Source organism: Nymphalis io, chromosome 10 (genome assembly GCF_905147045.1).
Source record: "Nymphalis io chromosome 10, ilAglIoxx1.1, whole genome shotgun sequence".
In the NCBI taxonomy this organism is placed as follows: domain Eukaryota; kingdom Metazoa; phylum Arthropoda; class Insecta; order Lepidoptera; family Nymphalidae; genus Nymphalis; species Nymphalis io.
The window spans coordinates 12,465,761-12,481,533 of NC_065897.1; the positions used below are offsets into that span (position 1 = coordinate 12,465,761).

At 35.2% G+C, this 15,773-nt stretch overlaps 1 protein-coding gene across 1 annotated transcript; it reads right to left on the minus strand.

Moving 5' to 3' along the window:
• Positions 1 to 310: 310 nt before the first annotated feature.
• LOC126771438 (uncharacterized) lies at positions 311 to 12,828 on the minus strand. The gene is made up of 7 exons (XM_050491313.1): positions 10,118 to 12,828; positions 7,493 to 7,552; positions 4,569 to 4,899; positions 3,769 to 4,464; positions 2,909 to 3,060; positions 2,419 to 2,592; positions 311 to 2,183 (listed from the first exon to the last, which is right to left on the minus strand). The coding sequence occupies exons 1-7, from the start codon at positions 12,811 to 12,813 to the stop codon at positions 2,036 to 2,038; spliced, it is 4,257 nt and encodes a 1,418-aa protein (XP_050347270.1). The 5' UTR covers positions 12,814 to 12,828; the 3' UTR covers positions 311 to 2,035.
• Positions 12,829 to 15,773: the final 2,945 nt, after the last annotated feature.

Here is a 15,773-nt window from a genome sequence, read left to right on the forward strand (position 1 = left end):
AGTTTATTAATTGTCAAAAAGAAATATTATCTGTGGAATTTTACTATAGAAAAAAATACTTTGCCACTGAAGAATTTATTGACTTTCCGGAGTCGACAACTAGGTTACAATATTATCTTTACGTACTTAATAAACAATTATTATTCGAATATTAGATAATTTCATTTACGATCCACAAAATTCCTGAATTACGCAATTCCAAACATATTTTATTCACAAATACATTGTATTAGGCAGCACAAAAAACAGTAAAGTTAAATAAAACAAACATTTTTAAAGGATATTATTTAATAATTTTTAAATTGCACAATTAATTTAATAATATTTAAATCTTTCTTTTGAATTATTTGACATTTGAGTAATAAGAGGGGAGATCCAAAAGTAATGATATTCGGGTTTTGTAAGACAAAAATTCATCATAATCTTCGCTAGTCATAATTTCATTAGAATATCTGTGGGCGAAACGAGACAAAATGCACTTGAACATTTATTGAAATTAGTCTTAACGAGTGATTAGTTACCTCTGAGATACGGACGTTTGACGACGAATTCGTTGCCACAGCTTGGTGTCAATTGATATTTCGAATATCATTTAATTCCGTCAATTGGAAGTTTTGCCAAATATGGTCTAAAAGCCTTGTTTTGCTCAACAAGGCGAGCAATTCACGTCGTCAACTCGCCTAAAACTCTACAAGGCGCAAATTCGGACATTTTCGGACATTCCCACATGGAGTACTACTCTCATCTCTGGGTAGGGTCTCCCCAGTACCAGCTTCATCACTTTGATCGCATTCAACATAGATAAGTTCTATCACGTCTGACGTTGTCCATCTGTCACATTTACGTCTGAATTCTAAATTCCATCCAAACCAACTCGATGTCTGGAAATTCACAAAAGCGCGATTTTTTAAAGTAATTTCCTGCCTCGCATAAACATTCTGTGGAACCAGCTTTAGCCGGCGACTTTTCGGAACCGATATGACATAGAAACCTTCAAGAAAAGAGCGTACTCATTCGAAATCGTCTGAAGACAAGGCGTAAAAGTAATCGGCTTAGAGAAAATCTATATAGTATAGATTGCCGTGGAGTGCCAGCTTAGAATAGTAATCCCCCAATCTTATCCCGTGAGTGTCGTAAGAGGCGACTGAGGGATGGGGAAAAGGGGGGTTGGGCAGCAGCACCTCGCCCGTAAACATCTTACCTACGCCCGCCAACACGCCTGCCCAGCGCGGCAAGTATGGGCAAACCCTCCTACATGGTAGATGCGCTCAAAAAAAGGCCCCCAGTTATCGGCAAGCCCGTTAGGCCCGACCAAGGTAGCGGTCGCAGTATCGGCAAGGCTGGAAGTGCGAAGAATCACCGGTTCATGGCAAGCTACCATAAAAAACGACTTTTCATGGCAACGTATAATGGACGCTCGATAAGGCTGGACCATCACCTTAATTAGAAATAGAGTTAAGTCACAAAAACTAGCATATACTGGGGTTATCTGAAGTCCGAAGTCGGGGGGAGGATACGATAAGTCTAGAGTCCCGTAACTTGCTCTACTTCCGCGAAGGTGATAACCTCTCCCAGGATGGTGTAGGTTTTCTAGTTAAAAAGCATTGTGGAAATCAGTAGTGTGTCGAACCGGATGGTATATCTTGTCCTAAAACTTTCCGACAGGTACTCCCTGAAGGGCGTGCAGATATATCCGCCAACTTCGGCATACTCTGATGATGTGGTCGAAGCGATGTACGAAGACATCGCAAAGGCCCTCAACATCACCTCGAAGGCCCACTACAATGATGTTATGGGATACTTTAATGCTAAAGTGGAAGTACAAGATAGCGGTGAATCGAAAGTCGGACCTTACTACGGCTTGGGCTGCAGAAATCACAGGGGGCAAATGCTGGTACAGACAAAGCTTTAAAATAAATTAATATTTACCAGCTTTTGTTTACATAGTCATTACGAATAAATTATTATTTTTGGATCAACCCTCGTAGACACATAATATTCTAATAAGTAATAGACGAGTTATTCTTATATGAATTTATAACATATTCTGTCGTGCATATTCCCAAACGAATATGGCGGCGGTAACGTGCACATTCAGGGAACGAATGACTCCTTGCTGCGGTATTTCCACACAATGATCCATTAAGGGCAGCAAGTCACAGGGTATGCCTTCTTTCTCGTGTCTGTAAAAATAGTATACACATTATTAATAAAAAACAAGTGGAGTTGTTTGTTCAAATAATAATAATAATATCCTGGGCCATTGTTTACACACGGCCATCTGGTCACAAGCTAAGCAGAGCTTTTACTATGGAAACCAGACAACTGATATACTACATATACTACTTTTCTTTTGTAAATACATACTAAGTATCCAACAATTAACAAAACACTACGATAGCAACAAAATAAACACACCCCAGTAACAGAAGAGTTTTCTTCGGGAATTTAAATTTTTGCAGTGGCATGCTGCTTGACGTCTGTTCAGCTGCCACGATAGAAAAGCCCTCAGCCTTCTTCTTCATCAGATATTGCTTCAAGGGCTGCCCAGGACGCACCTCCTCAACGTTAATCCAACGTTCTGCTGACACACTGTAACATTCGTTATTAAAAATCTGCCTTATTTATAGACGTTGCTATCAGCGGGTGATTAATTGTTTAACTAATTATATGCATTGAATACACGAGTCGCAGATTTTCTTTCGACACGTACAGGTTTCGTTACGATGTTTTCCTTAATCGCCGAAAACGACATGAATATTATAAATACAAATTAATTACGTGAATATCAATCAGTGGTTCTTGAAGATAAAACATAACCATAGTATAGAATTGCATATTGCGTAGATTGTTCATAATATATGTATCTGTAAAAAAGTTTGCTGAGCTCATAGATTTTTATAGTCACCTCAATCCTTGGAACTGCTTGTCTTGCAAATGCCTCATACTGTCGACTACATAAGTCTGGACACCAAATACCTCGCTCGTTCTAGCCATTCCTCCTAGATTTGGTAGTTTATCGATAAGCGAAGCCACCACTATTAGATCACACTTTTTTTTCTAAAATGCAAATAAACAGTTATTGTTGTTATATAAGACATGTGTGTATTAAAGCAAGAATATCAAAACTATTTTAAAAAAAACTTACTAGTCTACAATATCACTAGAACTAGCAGTTTAGTTAGATTCATAATTTGGTATAAAAAAGTTAAGTTAAGCAAAAAATCGTATCTACAGTAAATTGGTGTTTATAAATTACAAATTGTATCACACGTTTGCAAATAGGCAAAAATCTTGTAAAAGCTTGTGTTTAATCAGCTTCGTCGTAAAACTAGCCATGCATTATCTAATTACCGCGTATAATTTCGTCTAACTCTCTCCCTAAAGGAGAATTCGCTGACTTTTGGTAATGATTATCCCCAAAAGCTAAAATAATGCGCGACAGCGAAAAACCATCAGAAAAGCTACAATATTTCTAAGGTGCAATGAATTATTAACATGACCCAAATGTTTTTTTACAAATAATGACTGAAAAATTATTGAGAATTACAATAATTAGAAGACTTACATTGACAAACCCGTTTAGATAGAAGCTTAAGTTAATAACTTATGGCGTATTTAGAAAGCCATTGTGTATGACAGGATGTTCTGGAAATATACACTGGTCCCAATCTACTCGTTTGAGTAACGGGAATAATGTGTGAGGTATTACTTTGATTTCAAATAACTTTAACACAATATTTAAATTTATTGAACAGTCCCACTTACTTTTTTCTCATTAGTGTAATCCTCTACATCGGTCATATTTTTCCATGGAACATATTTCTTTTGAACAGCCTGAGCTTCTTCCAAAGTATTAAACAAGTTGCATTCTTCTAGTGTCGGCATTTTCGGTAGCTTTTTAAACCAATTATACTTATGACTTTCTTTCCATTCTTTGAATAATTTATCATCTGGTTCCTCAGTCATACATTCACTTATATCAGCGAGATAATTCGACACAAATTTGGCCTCAATTATCTCATCGTAGCCATTGCAAATCTGCGGCAAGCCCCAATATATGGCAAATGGTGTTAAATCTTCAATTATGTTGAAATAAGTAAAAAAATATTCACTAATAATTTTCATATAAGCTTTTTCCTTTGCTTCTTCGGCTTCTTGTAAAGTTTTTCGTATAACATCTATACTGTATGAATATTTTTCGCGGTTTAAAACGTCATTCGTTAGAAAAGTCGCCACTTCCAGAAGTTTCGATGATAAAAACTGAGCGTACAATCGTGTACTATAAATAGGGCCCATAATATTCGCAAGGTAAAAATCCATGACGCATTCAAAATCCTCATTTCGACAGTTAGCATGTCTTATTTTGTGGGATAAAAGAATATACAATAAAGTAAATTGCGATTGTATTGGCACATTATTTTCTTTAAATATGTTAAGAACTTTATCATTTATAATGTAATCCTGAAAATCAATTTTACCTTTTGTTATTAAAATAATAGTTAAAGTATATTGATATTAAAACAATTATATGTTTTCTAGATATCTAGAAAATTTCTACCCCTTACCTTGTGATAATATACCAGAGCAATGTACCACTCAAAGTACCCCCTTACGAGGGGTTGGTGAGGTATTTTCCCCAAGAATTTTAGGACCCATGTCACAGTACTATCCAAATCAACTTTTCTACTTTTAAAAAGTATAAAAATCAAGCATTGTATAGCTGCTTGTAATGACTGATCGTGCACGGAGTTGCCATAGTAACGTTGCTTATTTTTGAACAAATCCTCAACTTTCGATATTATACGAGATATTACTGTGTTAAGAATTACTGGATCGACTATTTTACTTAGTACGGACACTGCCACAACTTTTATATGAGAACTAACAATGAATTCTCTGAAATCGAACATACAATCCATTAAATACATAGGAACAGAACAAGGGGGGGGGGGGGGAGAAATAATTAGCTAGTCTTAGTCTTACGCATAAAAAAGGACTACATTTATTATTTTTCACATTTAACTTTTTTTAACTGATCGTTAAGTGATCCTAAAGTGGGAGTACAAGATAGCGGTGAATCGAAAGTCGGACCTTACGGCTTGGGCTGCAGAAATCACAGGGGGCAAATGCTGGTAAACTTTCTCGAAGCGCAGGGGCTTTTTTTGATGAATTCTTTCTTTCAAAAGAAGCCTCAGAGAAGGTGGACCTGGCGAAGCCCCGATAACGTGACAAGGAACGAGATAGACTTTATCATCTCGAATAAAAGGCACATATTTAGAGATGTTTCAGTGATCAACAGGTTTAATACCGGAAGTGATCACCGCTTGGTTCGAGGCACTCTAAATATCAACTTAAAAGCCGAAAGATCGAGAATGATGAGGTCTACTCTCCGACCTACCATGCTCCAAGCTGCTCAAGGCTCCGAAAAGTTCCAAATGGAACTTCAAAATCAATTCACCGCGTTGGAAACCATAAGCAGCATTGATGAGAGAACCGACACGCTGGTCAAAATACTGCAAAACACATCCCGCAAGTGTTTTCCGCCACAGAGAAGAGACAACGCACCAAAACTCTCTGCTGAGACACTCGAGCTCATGAGAAAACGACGAGAACTACCATCGTTTTTGTCAGATAAGGCCTTAAACCGAACAATAAAAACGCTGACGCGACGCGATCTCCGACGCTCCAATACCCGTGCCATCAAGGCTGCGATTGAGCAAAATCGGGGATCGAAAGTGTTCGCTCGCAAGTTTGGGAGGCCGCGTCTGACAAAACTTAAAACTGAAAATGGTGGGGTCGTTACCTCTAGGCCTGAGATTATCGGAGAAGTAGAGAGGTTTTATGGGCAGTTGCTCTCTTCAAGATCGGATAAACCCATGGGAATCAGTATTGATGACCAGCGCGCCCCTCTTATGCGCCATTACTCCGAGGAGCTCCCGGTCGTTGACCAAGGAGAGATTAGGGCGGCTCTAGAACAGCTTAAAAACAACAAATCTCCGGGAGATGACGGAATCACAACAGAGTTGCTTAAGGCAGGCGGGACTCCGGTCCTGAAAGAGCTAGCAAGCCTCTTTAATTCCGTCATCCAACATGGCAAGACCCCGGAAACGTGGAGCGGGAGTGAGGTGGTACTGTTTTTCAAGAAAGGTGATAAAACCCTCTTGAAAAACTACAGACCAATCTCCCTCCTGAGTCACGTGTATAAGCTGTTCTCAAGAGTCGTCACGAACCGTCTCGCCAGACGACTTGACGAGTTCCAGCCCCCAGAGCAAGCCGGCTTTCGATCAGGCTACAGCACCGTGGACCACATCCATACTGTTCGGCAGATTGTGCAGAAGACCGAAGAGTACAATCAGCCGCTGTGTATGGCATTTGTGGACTACGAGAAAGCCTTCGACTCCATCGAAACCTGGGCAGTGCTCGACTCATTGCAGAGATGTCATATCGATTGGAGATATATCGAGGTACTGAGATGTCTGTACAACGCCGCTACAATGACTGTCCACATCCAGGACTGTAAGACGAAGGCGATCCAATTGCGCAGAGGGGTGAGACAGGGGGATGTAATATCCCCGAAACTGTTCACCAACGCGTTGGAAGACGTTTTCAAAACGCTGGATTGGACTAGGTATGGAGTCAATGTAAACGGCGAGTACATCTCACACCTTCGATTTGCCGACGATATCGTCATCATAGCAGAGTCGCTGGAACAACTCACCGAAATGCTGCGTAGCCTAGGCGAGTCTTCCCGGTGTGTCGGTCTCGGCATGAACTTGGACAAGACCAAGGTCATGTTCAATAGGCATGTCGTGCCGGGACCGATATACGTCGAGGGCAAACCTCTCGAAGTTGTTAGTGAATATACCTACCTAGGACAGATTATACAAATCGGTAGGAACAACTTCGAGAAGGAAGCCGATCGAAGAATTCGCTTGGGATGGGCAGCATTTGGCAACCTTCGTCAAGTCCTCAAGTCGTCTATACCGCAATGTTTGAAGACGAAAGTCTTCAACCAATGCGTCTTACCTGCCATGACATACGGTGCCGAAACGTGGACACTAACTGCGGGACTAGTCCACAAATTCAAAGTCGCTCAGCGTGCTATGGAGCGAGCTATGCTCGGAGTATCTTTGAAGGATAAGATCAGAAATGAGATTATCCGGAAAAGAACCGGAGTCACCGACATAGCTTGCAAAATTAGCAGGCTGAAGTGGCAGTGGGCTGGTCACGTATGTCGTAGGACCGATGGTCGTTGGAGCAGACGAGTCCTAGAGTGGAGACCGCGAATCGGCAAGCGCAGCGTAGGGCGCCCTCCAGCCAGGTGGACCGACGACCTTAAGAAGGTGGCGGGCACCAACTGGATGCGGAAGGTGGAGGACAGGGAGCTTTGGCGCACCTTGGGAGAGGCCTATGTTCAGCAGTGGACAACGATTGGCTGTTGATAGAACTGATCGTTATGTTATGCTAATAAATAAAAAAGTGTACTCACTCATTTTTTATACCATAATTTTTGTTTTCTATTATATCAATAGACACTCGATCAGCAATTCTGAAACATAAGTACTTTTATATATTATAAATTACAGTCATATAATTACTATCTTAAAAAGTAACCTCTATTTTTAAATTACTGAACTGCATCAATCGGCATCATTCACTGGCCCTTTTGGACTACGTGTCTGACGTCACGTTATGGGATTGCGTTTGCAGGTGGCTTGGTTTACCGTCATCATATGGGTTGATGAAGCACTAAACGCTGGTGGTTGATAGATAGACTTGATACAAAAAATGCTTTAGTTGCCTTTGGGTGTCATACCTCACAGATTTTAATGAGGTTGGTTCGTTCTACTCTGCCGGAAACCACACGGCTTGATATGTAGAATGTATTCACAACTTGGTAAGGTTTTTATTCTACCTTGTTTCAACATGATGGCTGAGTAAATCTTCTTACAGTACTAATGTCTATCACGTGACCCCTGCCAAACTACCAATATGCTAATAAATAAATTTCATAATAGTCGAAAAGCACAAACGAATCTTTGCCCTTATCTAGCTTCAAGAAAGAAAAAGCATTACATTTATAAGGTTTAAAAAATTAAAATTTTATTTTTAATCTCAGTGTCTAAAAATACCATTAACGCCAAGCCCGCCATTGCAAGTTTGTAATAGGCGCAATGAATATAGAATTTGATTGGAATACAGAGCTAACTGATTCTATAATAATTCCGAGTGTTCTTTTTTTTACATGCGCCGGGATAGCAAATGACTACTCCACCTGATGGTAAGTGGTAGTAGAGTCCAAACGCGACGACGGCCAGTACAGACGGGAAAAACGTTCTGCACTAGCCGCCTTCGCCTTGCCGGCCCGCAAGATGCCTCTTCACGCCTCGTTTGAAGGAACCCGGGTTGTAAGAGGAGGGGAACACGTGAGCTGGTAAGGAATTCCATTTTTTGGAAGTGCGACAAAGAAAGGAGTTGCCAAATTTCTTTGTTCGCGATGGAATTGATGTCACAGTTAAGCGGTGACATCGAGAGCCAGCACGCGTGGACTTATGAAGGAAGGGGAAAGCAGGAATTAGAGATAATAATTCCTCAGAGCACTCGCCGTGATACAGTCGATAGAAAGCGCTCAGCGCTGCTATCTCTCGACGCAATTGTAAAGGCTCGAGGGTGTTTGTGACCTTTACATCACCAATAATGCGGACTGCACGTCGCTGCAACCGGTCCAAGGCCTCAAGTAGGTACTATAGGTACTCCAGTAGGTTCATTAGGCTCAATGTGCTCAACGAATGATTTACAAGTTTTTTCATGATATTTCTAATAAAAATATGAATTTACATGACACCGGACATTAGTGCTGTAAGAAATATTAACAATTCATTGCATCGTTAATGTGCCACCAACTTTGAATACGTGATCATGTGAAGAGTGGCTTTTGAACTATATGAAGAACTTCAGCGTTTAAAAACTAATTGTAACCCGTAGATTTAAAAAAAATAATATACAAGATATTTATACGACCAATGTTAATATATATTATGTTGTATCAGAATCAAAATCACAGTTCCAATATGTTTTCAGATTCTGTTGTGCGGAGCTTCTTAAAGTTAAAATTGATTAAGGCCTACATGATAAGTACGATGAGTAAAGTTATTATTATTAGTTATTCGTTCGATGAAATTAAATTGAATTATGGCTACTGTTGAAAAAAAAAACACTGTGGCTTAAAGCCGAAATATTTGTCTATTTTAATTTGTGTAGTTATTGTTATCATTTGATTGTATAACACATTTAATTTAATTTAATGTTTTATTTCTGACTAAAAAGATCGATCAAATAAAAGACACCTCGCAAAGTTCATGTCGCCTACGCCAACGTTCGGCTAGCGCCGCCATGACTTCAAGAGCGAGATTGAATTAATTTAATGATTGAAATAATAATATCGTACATAATTAAAATAACTTCGGTCCCCTCAATATACTTATACTCAATAATTTAAAGTAGGTATGTCCAATAAACATGATAGAATTCGCTTTTGCAACAGAATCCTAGAAAAGATTAAATAATCGTTATGATAAATAACAATTAAAATAAATATAATGAATGAAAATATAAATAATAATTAATAAAAATTCAATATTACATACTAGTATAGTCAATGAAGTTTTTAAGTTTTATATTTAGGTCGATTAAGTGATTGATAATAAGTACCATATTAGGTAACATAATATAAGTAACACCTTTCTTTTTTTACACTGGAAAAACGCATTACGTGGAAACGCAAACGGGTATGTGGTGCTCGCCGTTATCCAAGGCGCCAAGTGTGCCCCAAACATCGGAATACCCAATATAAAACCAGCGATACCCTTTTCGTCTTAACGAGGAGCGCCACGGGAACGCTTTTGCATGATACCCTGACGCTCTGACGGCCGGCAAGCCTTTGCGGGGCTCCATTCTCTATATAAGTAACACCTAAGTATACCACTTATTTTTTTTTAATTTGTTTAAATATTTTTGTCTAGAATATTTAAAAAAAAAAAAGATTAAGATTTCTCATCATTTAAATGTAATACTATGATTATTTTATAATAAAATAACATTATTTTTGACTCACCTGTGATCTTTCTTTTGTACGAAGCCATAGACTAGAATATCGCACAGGATATAGACCAAATGATTATATGCAGACACATTAATTTGATCCATTTGCTTTACTAAGCAGAATAAAGGTGCATTCTTAATAACAGCATATTCTAATATTTTGTTAGAATACAAAATAATTATATTGTTATAAGCTGGTTGATTAAGTAACACATGCTGTGTAAGTAAAATGACAAACTCTTGGACGCATTTTATATATTGACTATTAGATTTTAATTCTTCAATTTCATTCCACATTCGGTTTAAAAAATCCGTTACTTTGAAATTGATTTTTCTGTCACCTAATATCGATGGAAGTACTTTGTTTATTATCTTAAGGATCCAATTTAAGCATCCGTAACCTCCGCTATCTAATACGTCGTAAATATAAAGTAAAATGTCATTATTTATCTCGCAATATGAATCGGATGCAAAAAAGTAGACTATTTCACAGCATTTCTCATGAAATAGATTCCGCAAGCGACCACTATTCTCTATGTACGTATTTTCATTAAATTCCACATTTTGAATCATGTTTACGAAGTCTTCTTCATCCAGCAATTCCTGTTCATATTTTTCCACGAAAAAAGGATTCTTCAAGCATGTATTAAAAATAAATATACTGAGAACTTTCATGTTTAAATCAGTAGATTCGTTTTTTAAAATCGATATTGTCGATTTATATAGTTTTAGTAAATAATCATTTTCATTAGTGCCTTTAATATGAAAATTTATATAATCCAAGCCTTCAAAGAGCAAGGTAATCTTTTCAATATCAAAAGTTATATTATTTGTGATTAAAGTTGCAACAAACTGCATCATTACTTCCAATGTTTTCGGCGCATAGCTGTCTAATCTTTTATAAAGTGCACATTTATATTTTATGGCTTTCTTATACAGTTGCACTATGAAAACTACATAATTTAAGCATTCATTTTTGTCAGAATATTGTCTGTTATTTATATTCTGTATTTCTTTTACGATTTCATTAATTAATTTTATAAATTTACTATTATCATGACCTTCAAAGTATGTTAAAGCAAATTCTATATTCAAGTGTGAATATGGTAGCGAAAACAAAAACTCTTCAATATCTGGTATCAAAAGTTGATTTTTGATGAACTCGGCTAATGTGTTATACATTCCAAGATCTAAATGCAAGTGTGGATATATATCCATATAATCCTTGTATGTGAACTGACAACAATTATTTTCAATAAAATGTGACATATTGACTTGAATAGCTTTTCTTATTATAATATTATTGCATGGTATTTTTAATATATTGCCTATAATCTCCTTGAGAATTGAAGAATTGATATCTAATAATCCTTTAAAACGGCTTTCGGATAAGGTAGTTGTCAAATGATATAAGGGTACAGGAGACCATTTTATCAATGGAACAGCTTTAAGTACTCTAATCAATGTATCAGTGTTGTTTAAAATATTTTTAAATTCCATTTCAAGAGATTTATATTCGGCCTCATTTTCAAATAAATTAACATCATTAATAGCTTCAAATATAGACACAGCTTCCAATTCGCTAGTAATATTCATTCGCATGCGATATTGCAAACATTGAAAACGCACTTTGGCATTATCATGACGCAAGCCAATACAAAATGCACAGTTTAACCAACAATGACCAATACCTTTAATAGTCTGAAATAATTTCAAAGACGGTAAAACAATATTGCTCTGTTTCTCTTCTAAGCTGTCTATTAATATAAAATAATTATCCCAGTAAGTTTTTAGGTTCATTTTATTTCTTCTTTCCCAAATAAAAGTACTCGTAGACCTTATGCTGATATTTTTATCGGCAATAAATGCACAATCGATGGCTCTTTTAGCTAAATATATTGATTTTTTCCTGTGTGTATTATCTACATCTCTATTTAATAATCCAGAAAGTACAAAATCCCAAAACTCACTGCTGAAAATTACATTGGATTCCAAAAGGATATTACTGGATTTTTCTGCAACTGGTAGATAATAATTGGAAAGGCAGCATAGCACTTGTAATGCAATCATACTGACATTCCCTTTGGCTTCTCTGAGACAGTTCCATATTCTGTCGAGTATGTTGTACCCTGTGATGGCTTCAAAGAATCGTGACACAGCATGTGTAAGGAAATATAATCGTAACTTTTCATTTTTAGAAAAAATTATGTTCTCAAGAGAAATTTCAAGAAACGGTAACATTAGCTTTGTATGACTTGATATGACTGCATCTAAAATGCTTACACAAATTTTTAATTGTAACCATGTCATCTGGAGATTTTCATTTTCATAGTCAGTTATCAATGTTTGTTTAGGTGATGGTAGATACATATCGGCCATTATTTGTTGTATCAGATGTTCGGATTTATTTCTAATACTACTTGGGTGTAACATTAGTACCATTGTAATTATTTTACATATAATATCGACATTATCTTCGTTCATATTGTGTATGAGTTTTGCAACAAAGTTATATTCCTCTTCATTACTACACTCACTGTTTTCTCGTGTATTAATTAACTGCTTATACTGCAGCAAATTTATGAAATTCAATAAGTGTTTATTAGCAAAAGTATTTCGATCCATTATACTTTTTGCTTTATCATCTATTATTTCCTCATCCAAGTCAAGTAAATCCATAAAGGATAACATTTCTGTAGCTGATTCCATTATAAAATTTAATTGAGTATTGTAAAAAAAAACATTAAACTAATACAATACAGGGTTTTATAGGATCGTTAAACAAAAAATATAGTAGCTTTTTTCTATTAAATAAACAAGTAACAGACAAATTTATTAATTAAGATGAACTGTGAACTTCTTTTAAGAGAAATTAATTCAGACTGAATTTGTTCCTCCAGGCTACAGACTAGCTGAACTGGGCTGAAAGCCTGAAACTGCTGAATTGAATCAATACTTCTAAACCTGAGTGGGAGTTACTGTCAATGTCAAATGTCAATAATATACTATGGTAATTGTGACCAAGGCTTAAAATAATTTCTTTAAGATCCGCAGAACTGTCAACCTTTGACTAAATTTACATTTCTCTAAATCAGAATCATCTGTAAAATAATAATTATACTTTTTAATTCGTGAAATAAATTTATTTTATAAGCAGTAGCATAAAATACAAAATATTGCCGATTAGTTTTTTTTAATAATAATAATAATCATTTATTTGCATGAAACATAGTTTTACAGATGTTATGATTTCTTTATAAGTCTGTAATACATTTCGCCCACGCAAATATATTTGTTAACAAGTAATTGTTGGTTAATAAAATAAAGTTTTTGTAAACGCTAATATTTCTAACTTAAAAAATAATATTATCCATATTTATCCATTTACTAAAGTTGAATGTATCATCAAATTCATTAATTATTCATTAATTCAATACATTCTTATATTACATTATTTTTAAATATTCATTTATAGAGTAATTTTTTTTATCTATTAACCATTTTTAAGGCTTAGACCTTAGTAACCTTAATGGTAACTCCCTTAAGCTCTTTGGTATATTATTAAATATTTTAATGCACATTATGTAGGATTTTTTTTGGAAGAGAGCACAGTGGCAAGGTGGTATCAATAACCTAGTAGGATTTCTTAATCCAAGCCTGCTTCTATCACCTGCTTTTTCGAATAAATGTGGATATTTTTTTACAAACATGACTACATCCATTATATACAATCCAGCTAGTGTCAAGATTTTGTTAACTTTAAAAATCGGTCTACATGAATCTAAAGGTTGAATTCCAAAAATAGCCCGTATACACTTTTTCTGACAGATAAAAGCATTATTAAAATTAGTAGAATTACTCATAAAATTAAGCCATAATTTAATAAAGGAACAACGTATCCATAGTGTGCAGTGAGAGCAGCATCTTTGCCAACAGTACGTTGTAGTTTGCGAAGAGCATATACAAACTTATTTATTCTAGAAGTAAGATTACTTATATGCAGTTTCCAATCACAATGATGATCCAATTGTACACCAAGGAATTTTACATCATTGTTTTCTTCAAGTTCCATTCCACGATAAACAATTTTTAGTTTTATTTTTTAGTTTTAGAATTTGAAAATTGGACTTATCGCGTTTTTAATATGTTGGCACATAAATAATTTGATTCTAGCCAAGACAACACTGATTCTACAGCTTTATTTACATCATCCTCAAAGGCGACGTTAGTTTTAGTATGAGGTACAGCTAACAGTCTCATCGGCAAATAAAACACATTGATATTTTTATAACATTGGGTAAATCGTTAATGTACAATATAAATAACAGTGGACCCAAAACGCTACCTTGTGGGACGCCAGAGTTGTTTTGTAGATTTGGATATTTATAAGTAGTTAATTCGGATTTGTTATTTATTTTTGATATTTCTACATGTCGTGTACGGTCTTTTAAAGAACTATTTATCCAACTTAGAGCGGGTCCTCTAATGCCGTACTTTTCACATTTCATGAGCAGTATATTATGATTCACGAAATCAAATGCATTTGACATATCAAAGAAAATACCTACTATTTGCACTTTTTTGTTAATATTTTCTGTTATAGTTTTTACAAGGGAAAAAGCTGCTAAAGTCGTTGATTTATTTTTTTGAAATCCATTTTGTTCTTCTTTTATTATGTTATTTCTATTTAAAAAATCCGTTAATCTATTGAGCATGACTTTTTCAAAAATTTTTGACAATACTGGAATTAATGTAATTGGTCTATAATTATTTATATCATTGCGATCACCTTTTTTATATATTGGATTTATGATAGATATTTTTAATTTATCTGGAAAAATTCCTTTTGAAAAAGAGAGATTTATTAAATGCGATAGAATAGGTGTTATAATATATTTGCATTTTTTCAGGACGCTCGTACATATATTGTTTTTTAGTTTACCTATTATATTCACTACTTCCACATTTGATGTTGGATACAATATGCTAGAACTAACGTCGTTTAATGCAAAAGAATACTTTGGTTTATTATTTGCTAAACTTCTTTTTTTTTTGTGATATCTATAAAGTGCTCATTAAATATTGTTGCGATTTCCAATGCATCATCAATTTTCTTGTTATTAAAGATCATGTCGATAAATTCATTACAAATATTTTTAAAATCTTTTTTATTTTTTATTATGTCCCATGTGGCTTTACTTTTGTTATTTGCAGTTTGTATATATTTATTATTAACTTTAGTTTTTGAACAATTGATTATAATTGAACTATAATATATCTTTTTTAGATCTGCTGATTTTTGTTTATAGGATCTTAACTAGAATCTTAACTTTCTTTTATATATACAAGAATTCCTAATACCCTTTGTTATCCATTATAATTTTGCAACATTAGAATTAATTTTAATTTTTTTGTAAGGAGTAAAACATGCTAAATATCTCATGGAAATTGTTAAAAGCTAAGTTCACATTATCATCTGCTTCAAAAACCTCCGACCAAGCCATACATTGTAATGAATTTTCAAATTTTAGAATATTTTCTTTACAATAATTGCGTCTAAATATGTACCAAGAATTATTTTTTTGAATTGGATTGTTTAAAGATATTTGTATTATTTGGCATGTATCATGATCTGAAAGATAAGACTGTTTCAAGATTGTTCCAGCTTT